The sequence below is a fragment of the Onychomys torridus genome, chromosome 1 (genome assembly GCF_903995425.1).
Source record: "Onychomys torridus chromosome 1, mOncTor1.1, whole genome shotgun sequence".
Classification (NCBI taxonomy): Eukaryota; Metazoa; Chordata; class Mammalia; order Rodentia; family Cricetidae; genus Onychomys; species Onychomys torridus.
In genome coordinates this window covers 126606292-126623081 of record NC_050443.1, presented here as the reverse complement: position 1 = coordinate 126623081, position 16790 = coordinate 126606292, and the positions used below count along the sequence as shown (strand labels likewise).

The window sequence follows — 16790 nt, the reverse complement described above, 5'->3', positions numbered from 1 at the left end:
GCCCAAGGCACCTTATTCCCTGCCAGAAGTGGCTCTGACCTTTCTGCCTCTGCCCTGAGCGCCCAGCTTCCCCAGCCTATTAGTCTCTTTGCTCAGGCTCAGATCCTGCTTCAGGAAGCCTTCCCTGCCTCCCTTCCTGTTGCCTGATGTGACCGAAGCACCCAGCATCTTCTGCCAGGCCACTGAGGGTACCACACAAGGATGGAGTGGCTGGCTGGAGCTGAGTTGTCAGATTGGGAAGGGATCCATGGCTCTTAGGATAAAGGAAGCTGGCAGTCTTAAGGGTTGTTGCTGGCAGGGGCTGGGATACTCTGTGGATACCTTGTAGCCCCCTCCCCCCTATGAGGGAGATGTTTTGCCTGTTTTACAGATACGGAAACAGGCCCTGAATGGAAGCTGTGTATTCTGGGCCATAGCTAGGTGGAGACCTGCGAGGAGGCAGGATGGCCTGCCTGCACACTGGCTCTGTTAGATGGTCTTCACCAGCTGGAAGAGCTGCTAGGAGCCTGGGACCAGCCAGGAACTCCAGAGACCCTGTGGCAAGAGCATGGGCCAGGCCCTGTGGCTGAGGCAGACTGGCACTTCTTCAAGGCCTCTCCCAGCTTCCTGGCGGTTGGGGACTGGCTGCTCCCTCGGAGGAAGGCAGCCTCTTATCTGGGCTTATCTCCTGCCAATGAAGTGTTTGCTTTCTTTGTTTTTGTTGCAGCCCCAGGCAAAAGATCGGGTATGAAGGCCAGAGAAATTGGGTGGCCAGGGTTGGGCTTCCCAGGGTTAAGGCCTCTGCTCTCTGAGATTCCTACCATTGCCCAAGCCACCTTCTCCAGTTGTCAGACCGTGTCCTGGTCCCAGATCTCCCACTTTCCTGTAATCCAAGTCCATTGCTGACTGACCTCCATTTTTCCTGGGGTCCTCAAAACCAAGCTAACTCCCAACATCCTGGTATGTCCTCAGCTGTGAGTGGCAGTCCCAGGCAGTCTCACCTTCAAGTCTGACCTACTCCTGGAGGCCCTGCCATGGGGGCTGCCCCCTCCCATGTTCCAGGAAGCAGGGTTGTGGCGCAACTTATCTGCATATCCAGCCCAAAGCACTGGCCTGGGATATAGGGGCGCCAATAAATCTCTGAACTGAGCTCTGGGCCCTGCTCCAGGTCCCCATGAGAAGCTTCTACGTTCCCTAGCGATCGTGCCGCCCCGCCCCGCGTGCCCTGCCAGGTCCCTGAGCAGCGCTGGCCCCAGGCCGGTCACACAGTAGCTGCTCACAAGGACTGACCCAAATAAGAGCAAATGACCCCCGCCCCCCGCCCCGGGGGAGCCTCGGCATGGTTTGCAGAACGCTGAATTCCAGCGGCTGTCTGGGCTGCAGCTCCCAATTACCATATTAGAGATAAGGCCTAGCAGTCCCAGGGGTCTAGCCAAGACCCGCTCCCTCATCCTCAAGCCTAGCAGCCCGCCTCCGCTGGTTGCTTCAACTTCTTGGTCTCAGTCCTTGGACAGAGCCTGTTTCCCTTATGGGTAAAAGGAGCCTCTTAAAACTATCAGAAATAAAGCCGGGCGTTGGTGGCACACGCCTGTAATCCCAGCACTCGGGAGGCAGCGGCAGGCGGATCTCTGTGAGTTCGAGGCCAGCCTGGTCTACAGAGTGAGTTCCAGAAAAGGCGCAAAGCTACACAGAGAAACCCTGTCTCGAAAAACAAAACAGACAAAAACTATCAGGAATAATCCGGTTTGCGGAACCCCAAACGAAGGACAGAGGTGCAGCAGCACAGGCGCGGGCTTTATTGTAAAGCACCTAGCGACCACGAGCTCCCAGTTCGAATGATAAGACTGCAGCCAAGTCACGGTTCATACCCCGGCTCGAAACTTGGCGCAGGCGCCTGAGGGCAGCCCAGTAACCGAGAGGGGAAAAGTCACTTCCGGAAGCTGAGGTGGGGGAGGCGGAAACTTTGAAACTTCCAACGAGAACCACCCCTATTGGTGCGTGCCTATTGCACGCACCCAGAAGGGACTCAAGCTGTTGGCCAGCTCTTCTTCCTGTTAAAGGGACATAGCGATCCTCTTTTTAATCCTTGTCTTCGGAAGGCTTCCGCCCACACCCAATATGGCGGGCGCTGGGAGCCGGTAGAGTTCCCGGAATGTGGAGCAGAAGATCACTGGGAGGGGGTGGAGCTTCCTTTGCCCAAGTTTCGATCCCACCAGGACTGGATAATGCGCGTCCAGCTGGCGCTTTGTCGCATCTGTGTTGCAGTCCCCGCGCTCTTTGGGCGAGGAAGTCCCTTCGGGGAAGGAGTAAAGAGTTAAATAAATGAGCCTCACCCTGGCATCCCGAATCAAGTCCTTACATTCTGAGTTGAAATGTAAAGACCGCCGTCACCAGCAGTCAGGGGCGCTAGAAGATGAATGGGCTCTCGGGAATCCGGATTGGTTGGAGCCCAGCAACTGCTGAGGACGGGGCTGAATTCAAGAATTTAAAGTGGCTTAGAAGTTGGGGAGACGCTCAGATACTAGCAAGCTTCGAGCTCTACGGTCCTCGGGGACTCAGGAACTTTGGCCTGAAGTGAGTCTGTAGTACACAGATCACAGAAAATCTTGGTTCTCTTAGCGGGCTAGCTGTGAAAGAACTCTGGACCACAGGTGCCGAAGTTCCGGGACTGGGGGCGGGGTTTCGGACAAAGAAGGAAGAGGGAGGAAATCCTCGGACTGCAAGTCACAGAACACAAGGGACAGAGGGGTTAGAACTGCAAGTCCCGGCATGCCCTGAAACACCAAAGGGAAAAACCTGGTGAGCCTGAAACTACAAATCCCGACATGCCCTAGATAGCAGAAGGGGAAGGTGGGTCTAGGTCCGGTCGCACCCCATGCAGGTGCTCACCTTGAAGGAACCCTCAAATTCGTCGCTCATCCTTCGGAGCTCGCGGCCATAACGCTGCGCGGCCCAGAGGTTGGGGGGAGCCGAGCGCGAGCGGCCACGAAAGGGGCTGAGCTCCTCCTCCATCCCTTCATCCTCCTCGGTCCCCGCGGGGTACGAACTGTGGCGACTCCGGGTCTCCATAGCCCCAACGCCTGCAGGAGTCGGGATGGAAGAGGTGTGAATTTCGAACTGCCGTTCACCTTCCAATAGCCCCAGTCCCTCTTTTGCGAATGGAGGGAGCTAAGAGGGTTCTTGTGAGAAATCGAGTTAATTTCCACAAATCCTTGTCGAGTGCCAGTAATGAAGGACGCCTTTAGTGTACAAAGACTTTCTACTGTGCCTTTCACAAAATAGAGGAATAAGGTAACTCATATGGTCTCATAGCAACCCCTAACTAGGGAGGTGTTCTGTTCTGTCTTTGCGGGAGAACAAGAACTCAATGCATTCCGTATTGCACCTTTTTTGGAGACAGTGTCCAGAACGGTGGACTTTTTTTTTCTTTTCTGAGACTAGCTTTTATGTGCTAAACTATCCTCACCACTTGGTTCTACAAACCGAACATAGAGGCTTGTCCTGGGCATGGTTCACATTTATAATCCCAGCACTGGTGAGTTCAAAACCAGTCTCTATTACAGGAAAACTTGTAGTCACTTCTCACAGATGGGGGAAGTGGGGAGACAACAGGTACACAGGTGTTCAGAGAAGTCCGTTTTCTCAGGGTGACAAGACTGTTAAGCCCTGAGGCCGGAAGTCTTTTGGTTTGGCCCCTGAGCCCATCAGGGTGTGCAACTCTTGCCTTGCCCAGCCATCCTTAAACGCCAAGTTAGTTTTCTCCCTTCATGAAGAGAGTCTCACCTACCCTGCATACTAATGCACCTGAGTGAAGGGCACATCAGAATGTAGACATGCTCTGTGAGCTGCAGGCGAATTGTGAGTGATCTGCTTCTCTGATCTGGGTGCTGTGTGCCATCTGTACCCCTAACTTCTGCCATCTGTACCCCTCTGCTCAGACCAGTGAAGACCCAGAACCACTCCCAGGTGCAGAGTCCAGAGCTAGGTACAGCCTGCTGCCCACACCCAGGTGTCTGCAGGCAAAGCTTGGGAGGAGGTAAATTTCCCTCAGGTTTGGAGGTTGGTAAGTTTGCCTCCCTTTCTCAAAGGTCAATGGGCAGAACTCTGCAATTCAGCTCCAGTACTGAGGATACCAGCTGCCGACATGTAACAGAAAGCCAGAGATAAGGAGGGAGCGTCATGAAAGGCCTGGACTGGTCTGCTCAAAGCACCTGGCCAGAGCACTATCATTGCCCATCTACAGAGTATTTCAGGGAGACTACTCAGCAGCTAGGTGGGTTCCCCTTTTATGACCACGAACCCATTTCCCCAATTCCCTGGTACACCAGTGTCTTTCTCTGTGACACAGGGACAGCCAGTCTCACAGTCACCATGAGAACAGACAAGACAGGAGAGCACTCCACTTTGTCCTGTGAACAGCCATTGGCTTCTTGGCTCCTATATGGCAGATGTGGAGTTCTCCCCATCTTACTGAGAAGGAAGGCAGAAGCTGAAAGGCTCACACCTGAGCACCCTATCTGCACTAAAAAATGAAATGTCACTTCAACTGGACCCAGCCCTGGAATCCCAGCATTCAGGTGCTGGCAGGAAGGGGAAGACTTCCAGGTGGCCTTGGTGGGAGCTCGGCCCACTTCCTTCACCAAGATGTCTCACCAGTACAGGAGCCTGAAGACCTGAGTGGGGACCTTGGGATCTATGTAAAGGGGAAGCAGAAGCGACGTCCACAAGCTGTCCTCTGGCCTGCACTGATACTTGGGCAGAGTGGTGCATGTGCTCGCCCCCTCAACAGATCTGCCTTCATGAGCAGGGTTGAAATCCTTGCTTAGCACGCTCAAGGCCCTGGGTTCTATCCACAGCACCTCACAAAACAAAAAACCAACCAATCAAGGAGGACACTGAGCAGGTTGGGCTAGAGGCTTCTCTTGGATTCATTCATTTAGTTCTCAGCTCATATTATTGGGCAAGTTCCTCATTTGACAGGGAATAAAACTAAGGCACAGAGACAGTATGCACCCTATCCAAGGCCACACAGTGATGAGGACTAGTGCAGACACAGCCCGTCTGACTCCGAGGTCTGCCCATCTCATGTTCTAGCCCCCTTCAGCAGTACCCAGCGGCCCAGTTGGAGGAGTCATTTTCTTCCTCCCCACTTATCAGCTATGCCAAGAGCCTGTGCTGTGGCATGGAGAATGTCAGTCACTAAAGGTGCTCAGCAACGCCAAGCACCCCAGCAACAAAATGACACCCATTCGTGTCAAGAGACTTTATTGATTGATGGGATAGGGTCTCGGTTAGCTGGAATGCTGGCCTTAACTTCTGGTCCTCCTGCTCCCACCTCCCAGCTGAGACTGGAAGCTAAGGCTGCTTGTCCACTAGGCAGGCACTCTACGCCTGAGCTGCATCTCCTGCCCCTAAATGGAATTTTTAGAAATATCTTTGCATTTACTGGAAAGAACCTGGTGATTCTGTGAACTCCTTGGATAAAGACGGTGGGTGGGGTGTGGCCCAGACCCGCCTCAATCCCTCAGGGGAAGGGATGGGTGGCTTCTCTCTGGGTGAATGCTCAGGCCTGCCCATTTATGCCATCCTGGGGGGAGGGGGGATAGGAGGATGGGAAGAGAAAGGTTGTCTTGCACCTTTAGCTTTAAACTCCTTACCCACGGGGTTTCTGGGTAAGAGGGTGTGGCTGAATGGGAAAATTCACAGTTCAAGGAGCAGCCTAGCATACTCCATTAAAACTGGCGGGAGTGTCCAGGAGGTGACAAGCCAGGAAAAACAGCTTGCCATGAAGCCTGGTGACTTAAGTTCAGTTCCTGAGACCTACAAAGTAGAAGAGGAGAGAACCAAACCAACTCCTAAAATTCTCTTCTGACCTCCACACATGCCCTTACACACAAAACACATGGCAAGGTGGAAAAGAGTAATAAAAAAAAAAAAACGGTGGTGTCCTGGACCCTTCCAAGAACAGTGAGGCTTTGCCCTCAGGCAGGGCAGGCCACTGTGCCTGCCCTGTCTCCGTAGTGGCCTGCCCAGACTTGTGCTACAGCCTTGAGCAAAGGCATTTTAGAGTTCCAGCCTGGGTCCTCACCTGGCCCTGCTCTGGCCAAGTGTTCTACCAGGGCTTCTATAACAGCCCAGCTTGCTCATAGTTGGGGTCACAGACAAAATGTCCCCCAAAACATCACTGTGCCCACCATCACTTCACTCAGTAACACTGAAATAGGAATTTCATACAATTTTTACCTGTTATAATAAAATATTTGTTTAAGAAAAAAGTGGCACACCACTTTAATTCCAGCACACAGGAGACAGAGGCAGGTGGATCTCTGTGAGACCCGCCTGATCTACAGAGTGAGTTTCAGAACAGCCAGAGCTGCACAGAGAAACCTTGTTTACAAAAGCAAAAACAAAAACAAACAAACACACACACACACACACACACACACACACACACACACACATCCAAAACAAAACAAAACACACCTAAAAATTAATAATAGTAATTTGCTCCCTGGATTTTGTCAACCAATCATTTCAATAGATTAGAAACTAAACAGCTGGGCGTGGTAGAACACACCTTTAATCCAAGCTCTTAGGTAGCAGAAACAGGAGTTCAAGGCCAGTCAGGGCTACTCAGAAAAGCCCTGTCTTGAAAAGACAAAATAAAGAATTGTTCCTGGAGGTGCAAATCTGCAGTCCTAGCTTCTTGCTAGTTGGCTATCTGAGGCAGGAGGGTTGCTTATGCCCAGGAGTTTGAGGCCAGCCTGGGCAACACAGTGAGATTTTGTCTCAAACATAAAAAAGGCTGGGGAATGTGGTTCAGTGATAGTGTTTGCCTAGTGGGCTGGAGGCCCTGGGTCCTGACCTTAAAACCTCAAAACACAACAACAAAAACATTCCTAGCTCAGGGGCAGTGCAAAACCACAGGGATTTAGCCCATGTCTGTGGTTTTCCAATCCCTGCTCGAAATCCCAACTGCCTACCTTAAATCTTGAATGGCTGTATGGAAGGAATGCCTTCAAGTCACTTCTATCTTGAGTCTAACCTACATCTCATGTTTGGCGTCCAAGAACACTGGATGTTCAAGGCTTTTACTACTGATGGAAACCCAGGTCTGCAGAGCCTGAGCCAACTCACAGTAACAATGATAACCACAACTATGGTAGTAACAGGGCATAGGACCTCCATGGTACCCCCTCTGTGCCAGGCAGTTTCTAAGCATTGTCCACATGAACTCAGGTACCCTTACTGCAGCCCTGTGAAGTAGGAACCGTTCTCTTCCCATTTTACAGCTTGGGAAACTCAGGCGGAGCAGTTAATCTTTCAATCGGCTCCTAAAGGGCCCTCCTCAGATGCTGCAGTGTGGACCAGTATGTTACGGCCTTCTCCCCTCCCACTGTGCAGTCTGTGCCAGGCATTGCACCGCAGGCCCTGCCCCAGGATGCCCACAGCCCAGTGGGCCAGGTGCAAGTAGGTAGGGGAGCTAGGATCAGAGTGAGCTGACTGCAGAAATGGCCAGTAGTTCTATGGCTCTGGCAGGTCTGACACTTGCAAATCTTTTTATGGAAAGTCACTTGTTTTGCTGGAACAGAGCCTCACTAAGGAGCCCAAGCCTCAAACTCATCCATGCTTGGTGCTGAGATTATAGCCATGTCTTACTGATGCCTAAATGCTAACAACTACCACACCCAGTTCTGGCAATTGCTTTTGAGACAACTAAATACTAAAATGTTTATGACACTACACACACACACACACACACACACACACACACACACACACACACAGAGGCTCAGGGAGGGTCTCTGGGGTCTAGTCCCTGCCTAGCAGAGAAGCAAGGACATTCAGCTACCTTCCCCATGGCTGTTTCCCCAGGCAGCTCTCCTTCACGGAGCTGGAGCTGAGCTGGGGTGCACCTCTCTCCACTTGCGGCCACACTTGCAGGCCATGCTTTCACTGCACTCCCTAACTCAGGGTTCAGAGCTTGTCACTGACACACTCCACACCTCAGCCTTCTCCATCTTGTACACAAACTGCTCTGCTTCTCTGCCAGTCCCTTAGCCTACTCGGAGTTGATTGAACCTGAGTGCTCCTCCTGATCTCTGACTTCTTCATCTCCCTGTTCCTTCCCCTCCTTCCAGTCTCTCACTCCATTGGCATCACCTAGACCCTGCCACGTATCAAATGACTCCATCCTAGCATGATGCCAGCCAATTGCCACCTCCTTCCTCTCGGAGCACCCCCTTGATGTAAGTGTAAAACCCAAGGCAGTTCCTCTCCTTTCCACCAGCACTATTTCCTCCTTGTATCCGCCCTCTAGCACCTGCCCCTGGCTGGCCGTCACATACACTACTCAGATTAACTCCCTGCTGCTCCCACAAGCAGCATTCTGGAATCTCACCTATATGTCTAAAAGTTCCTACCAGATCCCTGACCTTCCCCCATCTCTCTTTCTTCCAACTTTCAGGGTGCTGAGGATCCTCTTCAACACCTCTTTCCTTCCTACCCAACTCCCAGGCCCGGGGATGTGGCTCACTGAACACTTGCTCAGTATGTGCAAAGGTCCTGGCTTCCATCCCCAGCACAGTAAGAAGGAAAAAAAAGTCTTCCCATGATTCCAGTCAAAGTTGTTCTTATAATAGCCTTCAAAGGCCTGTACAGACTGAATTGGACAGGGCTCTATTTACCCCTCTTTACCTCTCCCCATGTGGGGCCCTGCTACACAGGAGCAATTCTTGTCCTGGGGCCTCCTAACTTCCTCCTCTCTTTTCCTGAAACATAGGCATCAGAATAGCTAACTCTCAGCCTTACCTATTTGGCTACTCCCTCCTAAGACTAGCCCCGACTACCTAGGTGTCACTCCTCAGTCACTTCATAGCCCTGGGACTCTGCTCTCTACCTCCAACACACATCATCTTCTGAGCACTGCCTACTTTTCTTATGGCTCCTCTGTTGGTGTCTGTCCCACCACTCTAGGACATGGATGAAGAGGAGTTAGTGTGCCTCAGGGATGAGGAGGAACAGCCAGGTGCTGGCAGAGAATGGAGAGGAGCTAGGACCAGAAAAAGAGCAAGCAAGAAATCTGGAGGTTAAAAGAAGTGTGGTGGGCTGGAGAGATGGTTCAGTGGCTCAGAGCATTTACTGCTCTTGCAGAGGATGTGTGAGTTCAGTACCAAGCAACCATATGGGACAGCTCACAACAACCTATAACAGGGGTGGCTTATGACCTATAACAGCTCTAGGGGATCTAGCGCCCTCTTCTGGACTCCAAGGCATCTGCACTTGCACACACAGGCACACATATACATATAATTTTTTTAAAAAGTGTGGAATGCCAAGCATGTTGGCCCACCTAAGATCCCAGTACTTGGGAGGTAGAGGCAGGAGGATCAGAAATTCAAGGCTAGTCTCACTTGTACAGCAAGCTGGAAGTAGCCCTGGGATATATGAGGCCTTGTCTCAAAAAGGGAGTGGGGACTTCGTGGTAGTGGCCCAGCCTTTAATCTCAGCAATCTGAGCAGAGGCAGGCAGATCTCTGTGAGTTCAAGGCCAGTCTGGTCTACAGAGCAAGTTCCAGGACAGGCTCCAAAGCTACACAGAGAAACCCTGTTTCAAAAAACAAACAAACAAAAAAACAAAAACAAAACAAAACAAAGGGGAAGAAAAAGGAAATAGGGATCATTTAAGCTCTAGTGAGCCAGTGACATACCTGGTTAAGCTGAGAGTTCTGTGGCTGGAAAGGCTCAGCCTTGGGGAGTGGAGAGGACTGAGAAATAACCAGCATCTTCCAATGCCTCCCCTTCCATTTTGGTACTCATACTTTCCAATCCTCACACTGGTCTTCTGTTTGTCACTTTGGTCACCTGCCTGTCCCATCTGTGCAAGGACAGTCCTGCTGTGGGTGATCCATGGAGTAAGAAAGAACCTACTGGCTGGGCAGTGATGGCACATACCTTTAATCCCAGCACTTGAGAGGCCAGCCTGGTCTACTGAGTAAAGTCCAGGACAGCCAGGGCTACATAGAGAAACCCTATCTTGAAAAACAAAACAAAAAAAAAAAAAAAAAAGGAAAAACAACAACAAAAGAACCTACTGGCCACTGGAAGGCCCTGACCCAGGAAGAACAGGTACCCAGAAATTGAGTCTTCCTGGCACCACCTCTTAGGGGTGACCTTAGGAAAGTCACTTCCTCTTTGGGGATGTTTGCCTCCCACTGATGTCTATCCTGGGGCCTGTTTTGAGCATTTAGTGAAGCAGCTTGATCATTAAGGGCATGCCAGATATTTCTGTGAATTAACCCTGTGGTCTTACAAAGGTAGTGATAGTTAGTTTGTAGAAGAGGCATTTTGAGGCTGAGAGCTATCTGTGACTTACCCCAGAGTCTTCAGGAAGTATGGCTGCGACAGAGAGGCAAGGGGCAACTGACTTGGGGGCAAGGGGCAGGGAGACGATGATGGTGGGGTGGGGAACCTACCTCCATGATGACTGCTGTTGGCTGCCTGCCCCTGTTGGTGTCCGATGTTCCCCAGGAGACCTGGGGCCAGGTAGGGACCCGGTTGGTCCCCAGTGAGGCTTGAGCCCAGGCCCCTATCAGCAGGACTGGAGTCTTCCACCTCACTCGGCTCAAACTCTGGGATCTGGAACATACTCTGGGCTGTAAAGACAAGGTAAGAAGTACTCAGGGCACAGCTAGTGGTGATGAGAAGCAGGAGAGGTGGCCCTGGCTCCCACTCCTACTGGATCGCACACACACACACACACACACACACACACACACACACACACACACACACACTCACACACTCAACACAGGCCCACCAGTCTTCCCAAGCCCTCATCTGTCTGCTGGGTCTGGCCTGGTGGAGAACACAGGCTGTCCCCGGGGTACTAAATCTCTCTTTAGAGTTCTGTCCAGGCCCTGCTGCGTCCCGCTTGCCCGTTATGACCGCCAACAGGTCTCACCCCAAGCCCGATCTCGAGGCCCCTGACCGGGGCCTGCCTCCTCCCTCTAGTTCTAAAGGCGCCCGGTCCTAGTTTCCTGGGCGACGGGAACTGTCACGCATCTGACCCAATCGGTTCTCGAAGTAAATCCCGGGTCGGCCTGGAGGCGGGGCCACCCCAAGCCAGGTCCCACCCCTGCAGTCGACCTGCTGGTCTCCACCGCCTTCCTCCTGCGTCGCTCCCCAGGCTCCGGATTCCGGGATCCGACTTCCTCACGCCTAGGGCATGTGCAGGAGCCAGCAAGGGCTGCTTTGGGGTTCCCATTTGGATCCTGGAGGCCTGCTTCGGCTGATATATCCTCCAGCCCCTCTGGGCCCGAATTCCCTCCTGTAAAATGGGGCTAATGACACCTCCCTGGGGAGCTGGTGAAAATTCTGTAAACAGCGCAATGATTACTATGAGCGAAAGCACTTGTAGAGCCGCTCACTGAAGCTCGGCCGTAGGGTGCAGTGATCGTTGCGATGGTTATTGCTCGTCCTGGACCCAGGGACCGGGATGGGGAAGCCGGCTCCTTCCTCCTCCTGGTCGTGGAGGCCTCGCGTTGCTCAACTCGGGGACAACCCACCGCGCCATCTCGGGAGCTCCTTCCAGGCAGGATGGCCGCCCGGGTGCGGGAGAAGGGACAGGGGCGCCCAGGAGGACGAGCCGTGGGGCTCTCGAGGGCTCGGCTGCTAGAAACGGTGTGCGAAAGCGGCAGCAGGCCGGAGCGCGGAGCCCGCGAACAGAAGCTAGGGGGCGGGGTCAGGGTGCCATCTTGGTTGTGGGCGGAAGTTTCCTTCAGCGAGCCTGTGGGGGGAGTCGTTGCCGCCCCCGTATGGGCACGCCGATCCCGATGTGGGCTAGGGGATCTAAGCGTAGGGAACAGTAGTCCCCCAAATATTAAGAGCTGGCAGTTCAGGACACGAGTAACCCGAGTGCTTGCTGCGTGCGGCCCTGTCTCCGCCTCTCGGACGCCCGCAGCCATCCGTAACCCCGGACGCCCGCCGGCAGCGCAACTCGCGTCGATTCTCGAAGAGCTGCACGCCGGGCGCGGCGCACGGCCTCGGAGTCCCCATCCGCTGCTACGCAGTTTGCGTCGCGAACGGACACCCGCGCAGGCGCAGGAGTGGGGCGGAGCAGCGGGAGCCGGGGAGCTGGAGCCCGGTGTCCCGGCGACCGGATTCCGCTTCCCCAGCAGCGGCCTGAGGACCTGACATCGACTTCCTCTTATTCACCGGGGCTGAGGGTGGACGCAGTGGGGGAACAACGTCTGGAATCTTGAGGACAGAGGAAGAAGCCCCCCAATCCGGATTATTGGAGGGGAAAGAGCCACCAAGCGTGGGGAGGGGGAGAGCGGGGCGTTGGGCGCCCCCGCAGCGGCCGCTGTCCTAAGCTGACGGGCATCGGCCGGCTCTCCCCCTCCTGCCAGCCGGACACGAGCGACCAAGGCCAGGGACTCTCTGTACCACTGCATCCTCCCATCTTGGCTCTGGGGCTGACCCAGGGAGGGACACCCCCAACCCCCACTCCATTTGCCCTGGGTAGGAAAGAGTACCCTTACACACTCCAGAGTGAGGGGTTCGGGGCCCAGATTGCCCGTGCCCATCACCCCCCCTCTCTTGGGGAGGAAAGGCCTGGGAACCCCAACTTCTTTCCTCCAGAGTCCCCAGCTCTCACCACCTCCTGCAGTAACCACCCCTCCGTATTTATTTCCCTGGCTTCTGGCCAGCCCTCCATCTCTGTCTCCTGGTTTCAGGCCTCCCTCCTTGACATGGAGAGTAACCTGTCTGGCCTGGTGCCTGCAGCCGGGCTGGTACCTGCACTGCCGCCTACAGTGACTCTGGGGCTGACCGCTGCCTACACTGCCCTATACGCTCTGCTCTTCTTCTCTGTCTATGCCCAGCTCTGGCTGGTGCTTCTGTATGGGCACAAGCGCCTCAGCTATCAGACGGTGTTCCTGGCACTCTGTCTGCTCTGGGCAGCCTTGCGTACCACACTCTTCTCCTTCTACTTCCGAGATACTCCCAGGGCCAACCGCCTGGGGCCCTTGCCTTTCTGGCTTCTCTATTGCTGCCCTGTCTGCCTGCAGTTCTTCACACTGACGCTTATGAACCTCTACTTTGCCCAGGTAACCACGGGAACTGGTGTGGTGGGAGCAGCAGGGAAACCCAAGGGTCTAGAGGAGTGAGTGATGGGTATCTCTGCTCCCAGGTGGTGTTCAAGGCCAAGGCAAAGCGTCGGCCAGAGATGAGCCGAGGCTTGTAAGTACTGGAGAAGTTAATGGGTCAGTGGCAGGGTTGAGGTGAGAAGAACCCCAGAACATTTGTGATAGAGCTAGGAAAAACTAAAGTACCTGGTGCAGAGAGCCCTGATAGTGTCATGCACGGTGGAGAAAGATAGAAGCTCCAACCCATGGACTATATAAGTATTGGTGCACTTCTAGTAGTGACCTTGGCTGCACCGCCCCTGCCCTTTGCACAGTGTCTTCCAGTTTATAAAGATATTTCACAAGCATCTTTTCACATCTCACCTGAGATACCAGTCTTATTCTCATTTTAAGAGATGAAGAAACTGAGGCCCAGTTAGATAAAGCAGCGTGTTCAAGGTCACACAGCTGGAGGAGGCCCTAGTCAGGGCTCAGATCCAGATGTTTGACCCCCTGTCTGGTGCTCTTCCTACAATGCCATAGCTTCCAATCACCTCGCCTCTTTGAGCCTCAGTTCCTTCATATGCAAAACTAGACGAGCCGAGTTTGGACTGGACCATCTGAGTTCTGGTTGAGCCTGGGATCTTTTGAGGAGTCAGGGTGGCTGGTGAGGGCCAAGGAGATCCATGGCCTGGGGCTGACTTTGCTGTGGGCTGCAGGCTGGCTGTCCGAGGGGCCTTCGTGGGTGCTTCACTGCTCTTTCTGCTGGTGAATGTACTGTGTGCAGTGCTGTCCCGCCAGCGCCGGGCACAGCCCTGGGTTCTTCTGCTGGTACGTGTCCTGGTGAGCGACTCCCTCTTCGTCATCTGTGCCCTCTCGCTTGCTGCCTGCCTCTGCCTCGTCGCCCGGCGAGCTCCTTCCACTAGCATCTACTTAGAGGCTAAGGTAGGGCCACCAACCCTGCTGCAGTATCCTTGAGGATCCTTGGACAGAGGTCTTTAGGATGTAGAGGAAGCCTCCTTCCCCCTGAAGATCCTCTATTGTCATCTCTACCAGGGGACCAGTGTGTGCCAGGCGGCTGCCATAGGGGGTGCCATGGTTCTGCTGTATGCCAGTCGGGCCTGTTACAACCTGGCAGCTCTGGCCTTGGCCCCTCGGAGCCGGCTAGATGCCTTCGATTACGACTGGTACAACGTATCTGACCAGGTAGGTATTAGTCGAGTTTATCCCTTCTCTAGTATCTAGCCTGCAGCTGGCCAGGCTCTGCTAGCACGGTCTGTCTGGTGGCAGACTTCTCAGCCTCTGCTTTTCCCCAGGCAGACCTGGTGAATGACCTAGGGGACAAAGGTTACCTGGTGTTTGGCCTCATCCTCTTCGTGTGGGAACTGCTGCCCACCACACTGCTGGTGGGCTTCTTCCGGGTACACCGGCCCCTGCAGGACCTGGTAGGCTCCCAACCACCTCTAGGTCCAGTGGAGTGGGCTAGACCCTGGCAATTCTGGCCTGGGGTCCTGAGACAGTTATGGGGGCAAAAATAAAAATCCATAGTAGCAGCTTCTCCCCCCACACTTACAGAGCACCAGTCGAATCCTCAACGGGCAGGTTTTTGACTCCCGTTCTTACTTCTTTGACCGGGCTGGGCACTGTGAGGATGAGGGCTGCTCCTGGGAGCACAGCCGGAGTGAGAGCACCAGGTAGGAGCCTCAACCCTGCCTGAGGGGTCTTGGGGTCCTGCCTGGCTCCATTAGGCAGTGGGGACCGAGAGCCAGGCCTGACTTGTTCTGAGTGAAGCCCCCTCTGGGTTCCCAGGGCTAAAGGCGCCTTCCCCTGCCCCCCATCTCATAAACGTGACCCTGGGCACTACCTGGGACTCCTGGAACTTATCTTGCTTCTCTGCCTGCAGCATGTCCGGCAGCCTGGGCTCTGGCAGCTGGTATGGTGCCATCGGGCGTGAGCCAGGCTGGGGCGGGGCCAGTCAGACGAGGACCACTCCTCTGCTCTTCTCCCAGGTGCCAGGACCTGGCGGCCACCACCATAGCCTCTATTCCACACCACAGACATGATCTCCTTTTACTCCCCTTAGAGCACCCAGGCCCCAGGTCCCCTTATCCCCGGCCCCTGTGCCAAGTACATCTGCCGCTTCTTGCCCAGGATGCCAGGGGACTGTGGCTGCTTCTCTCCTCTGGCCAGCTCCTTGCTGCTCCTATTGTAGTGAGCTTGTGCCATCCCCCTAAGATAGGGACAAGGCCCCCAGGTTGCCAGATGCCCACAGTGCCCTGGCATGACCTGCTGCCTCTGCTTCCACACTGGAGCCAGCTACCTCTCCTGTGCCTACCACTCAATAAACAGAGTCTGTGCCCTGACCCTTCACCTGTCACTTGTCTGAGTTCTGTTCCTTCTTACCTGTTTGGCATCAGGCTGATCAAACACTGGCCCTTGACATGGGTGCTAGGCTGGAAGGGAGCCACTCACTTTCATCAATGCTAGCAGGCCTGGAGCGGTAGAGGAAATGCTCAGGCCTCTGTTGTCCAAGGTGTCCTGTCTCTATGTGGCCCAGCCAGGCCTGAAATTCTTGGGCTCAAGTGATTTTTCTGCCTTAGTCTCAGCTCAAATAGTTGAGGCTAGAGGTTTGTGCACCTGTCCTGATTGAAAAATCACCTCTACAGGCTGCAGATGTGGCTCAATTATTGAGTACTTTCCAGGAATGTCCAGGGCAATGGGTTGAATCTCCCTAGGAATGGGCAGGGAGTGGAATCTACATGAAACTTTTCTCTGGCTGTGCAGAGAGCCATAACCCCTCTCCCAGACCACACAGCATTGTAATTATGTGGCTCTTAGACAGCCTTAAAGAAATTGTATTACAGCCAGGCGGTGGTTGTGCACATTTTAATCCCAGCACTCAGGAGGCAGAGGCAGGTAGATCTCTGAGTTCGAGGTCAGCCTGGTCTACCAAGAGTGAGCTTCTGGACAGCAGAGCCTATACAGAGAAACCCTGTCTTGAAAAACAAACAAAACAAAACAAACTGTATTACATTTATTTATTGTATGTGTGTGGGTTCATATTGAGGTGGTTCTCTCCTACCATGTGAGTCCTAGAGAGTGAACTCAGGTTGCAAGGTTTGGCAGCAAGTGCCTTTGGCCACTAAGCACCAGCCCTCTGACTTCTTTGTTTTTTGAGACAGGTTCTTCCTGGCTGTCTTGGAACTCGATCTACAGACCAGGCTAGCCTTGAACTCACAGAGATTTCCTTGCCTCAGCCTCTGTAGTACTGAGAGATTAAAGGAGTGTGCCACCATGCCCAACTAACATTTTTTAAGTAACATATTTGTATGTGTGTGTGTGTGTGTGTGTGTGTGTGTGTGTGTGTACAAGCACTTAGCGCAGCACACACATATGTGGAGGTCAGGTGACAACTTATCAGTTGGCTCACTCCTCTCACCATATGGATCAGGGGACAGAATATGTCATCAGGCTTGGTGGCAAAGACCTTTACCTGTTGTGCCATCTCATTGACCCAGTTTCAGCTTTTTGAGATGAAGACCTTGTAAGTAGCTGAAGATAACTTTGAACTCCTGACACTCCTTCCTCTACCTGCCAACTGCTGGGAGTACAGGCATGTACCATCATGTCTACCTAGCCTGTTTGGCATCTTTTCTTCCCCCTAAGATTTGTTTTTACGTATGTA

The 16790-nt window shown here is 53.6% G+C and overlaps 2 protein-coding genes across 5 annotated transcripts; one reads left to right on the top strand and one right to left on the bottom strand.

Moving 5' to 3' along the window:
• Positions 1–1752: 1752 nt before the first annotated feature.
• Bad (BCL2 associated agonist of cell death) lies at positions 1753–11723 on the bottom strand. 4 transcript variants are annotated; one of them, XM_036203303.1, is made up of 4 exons: positions 11127–11723; positions 10454–10633; positions 2869–3059; positions 1753–2272 (listed from the first exon to the last, which is right to left on the bottom strand). In XM_036203303.1, exons 1-4 carry the CDS (start codon positions 11242–11244, stop codon positions 2147–2149), a joined length of 615 nt encoding a protein of 204 aa, XP_036059196.1. In that variant the 5' UTR covers positions 11245–11723; the 3' UTR covers positions 1753–2146. The 4 variants fall into 4 exon arrangements, with proteins under 4 accessions (XP_036059196.1, XP_036059215.1, XP_036059207.1 ...); XM_036203322.1 differs by having other exon boundaries at positions 11408–11460; XM_036203314.1 differs by lacking the exon at positions 11127–11723 and adding an exon at positions 10942–11098.
• A 282-nt stretch (positions 11724–12005) lies between these two features.
• On the top strand, positions 12006–15475 carry Gpr137 (G protein-coupled receptor 137). Its single transcript, XM_036203293.1, has 7 exons — positions 12006–13087; positions 13171–13220; positions 13825–14050; positions 14162–14311; positions 14422–14550; positions 14681–14799; positions 15009–15475. Exons 1-7 carry the CDS (start codon positions 12731–12733, stop codon positions 15166–15168), a joined length of 1191 nt encoding a protein of 396 aa, XP_036059186.1. The 5' UTR covers positions 12006–12730; the 3' UTR covers positions 15169–15475.
• Positions 15476–16790: the final 1315 nt, after the last annotated feature.

Bases quoted from the DNA above. Each gene is read 5' to 3' on its own strand.
- Bad (XM_036203303.1), bottom strand. From the start codon at position 11,244: ATGGGAACCCCAAAGCAGCCCTTGCTGGCTCCTGCACATGCCCTAGGC. The intron at 3,060-10,453 runs GTAGGTTCCCCA...CGACTCCTGCAG, and splicing joins CAACAGCAGTCATCATGGAG to GCGTTGGGGCTATGGAGACC. The intron at 2,273-2,868 runs GTGAGCACCTGC...CCTTCCCCGAAG, and splicing joins AATTTGAGGGTTCCTTCAAG to GGACTTCCTCGCCCAAAGAG.
- Gpr137 (XM_036203293.1), top strand. From the start codon at position 12,731: ATGGAGAGTAACCTGTCTGGCCTGGTGCCTGCAGCCGGGCTGGTACCT. The intron at 14,051-14,161 runs GTAGGGCCACCA...CATCTCTACCAG, and splicing joins GCATCTACTTAGAGGCTAAG to GGGACCAGTGTGTGCCAGGC. The intron at 14,800-15,008 runs GTAGGAGCCTCA...CTCTGCCTGCAG, and splicing joins AGCCGGAGTGAGAGCACCAG to CATGTCCGGCAGCCTGGGCT.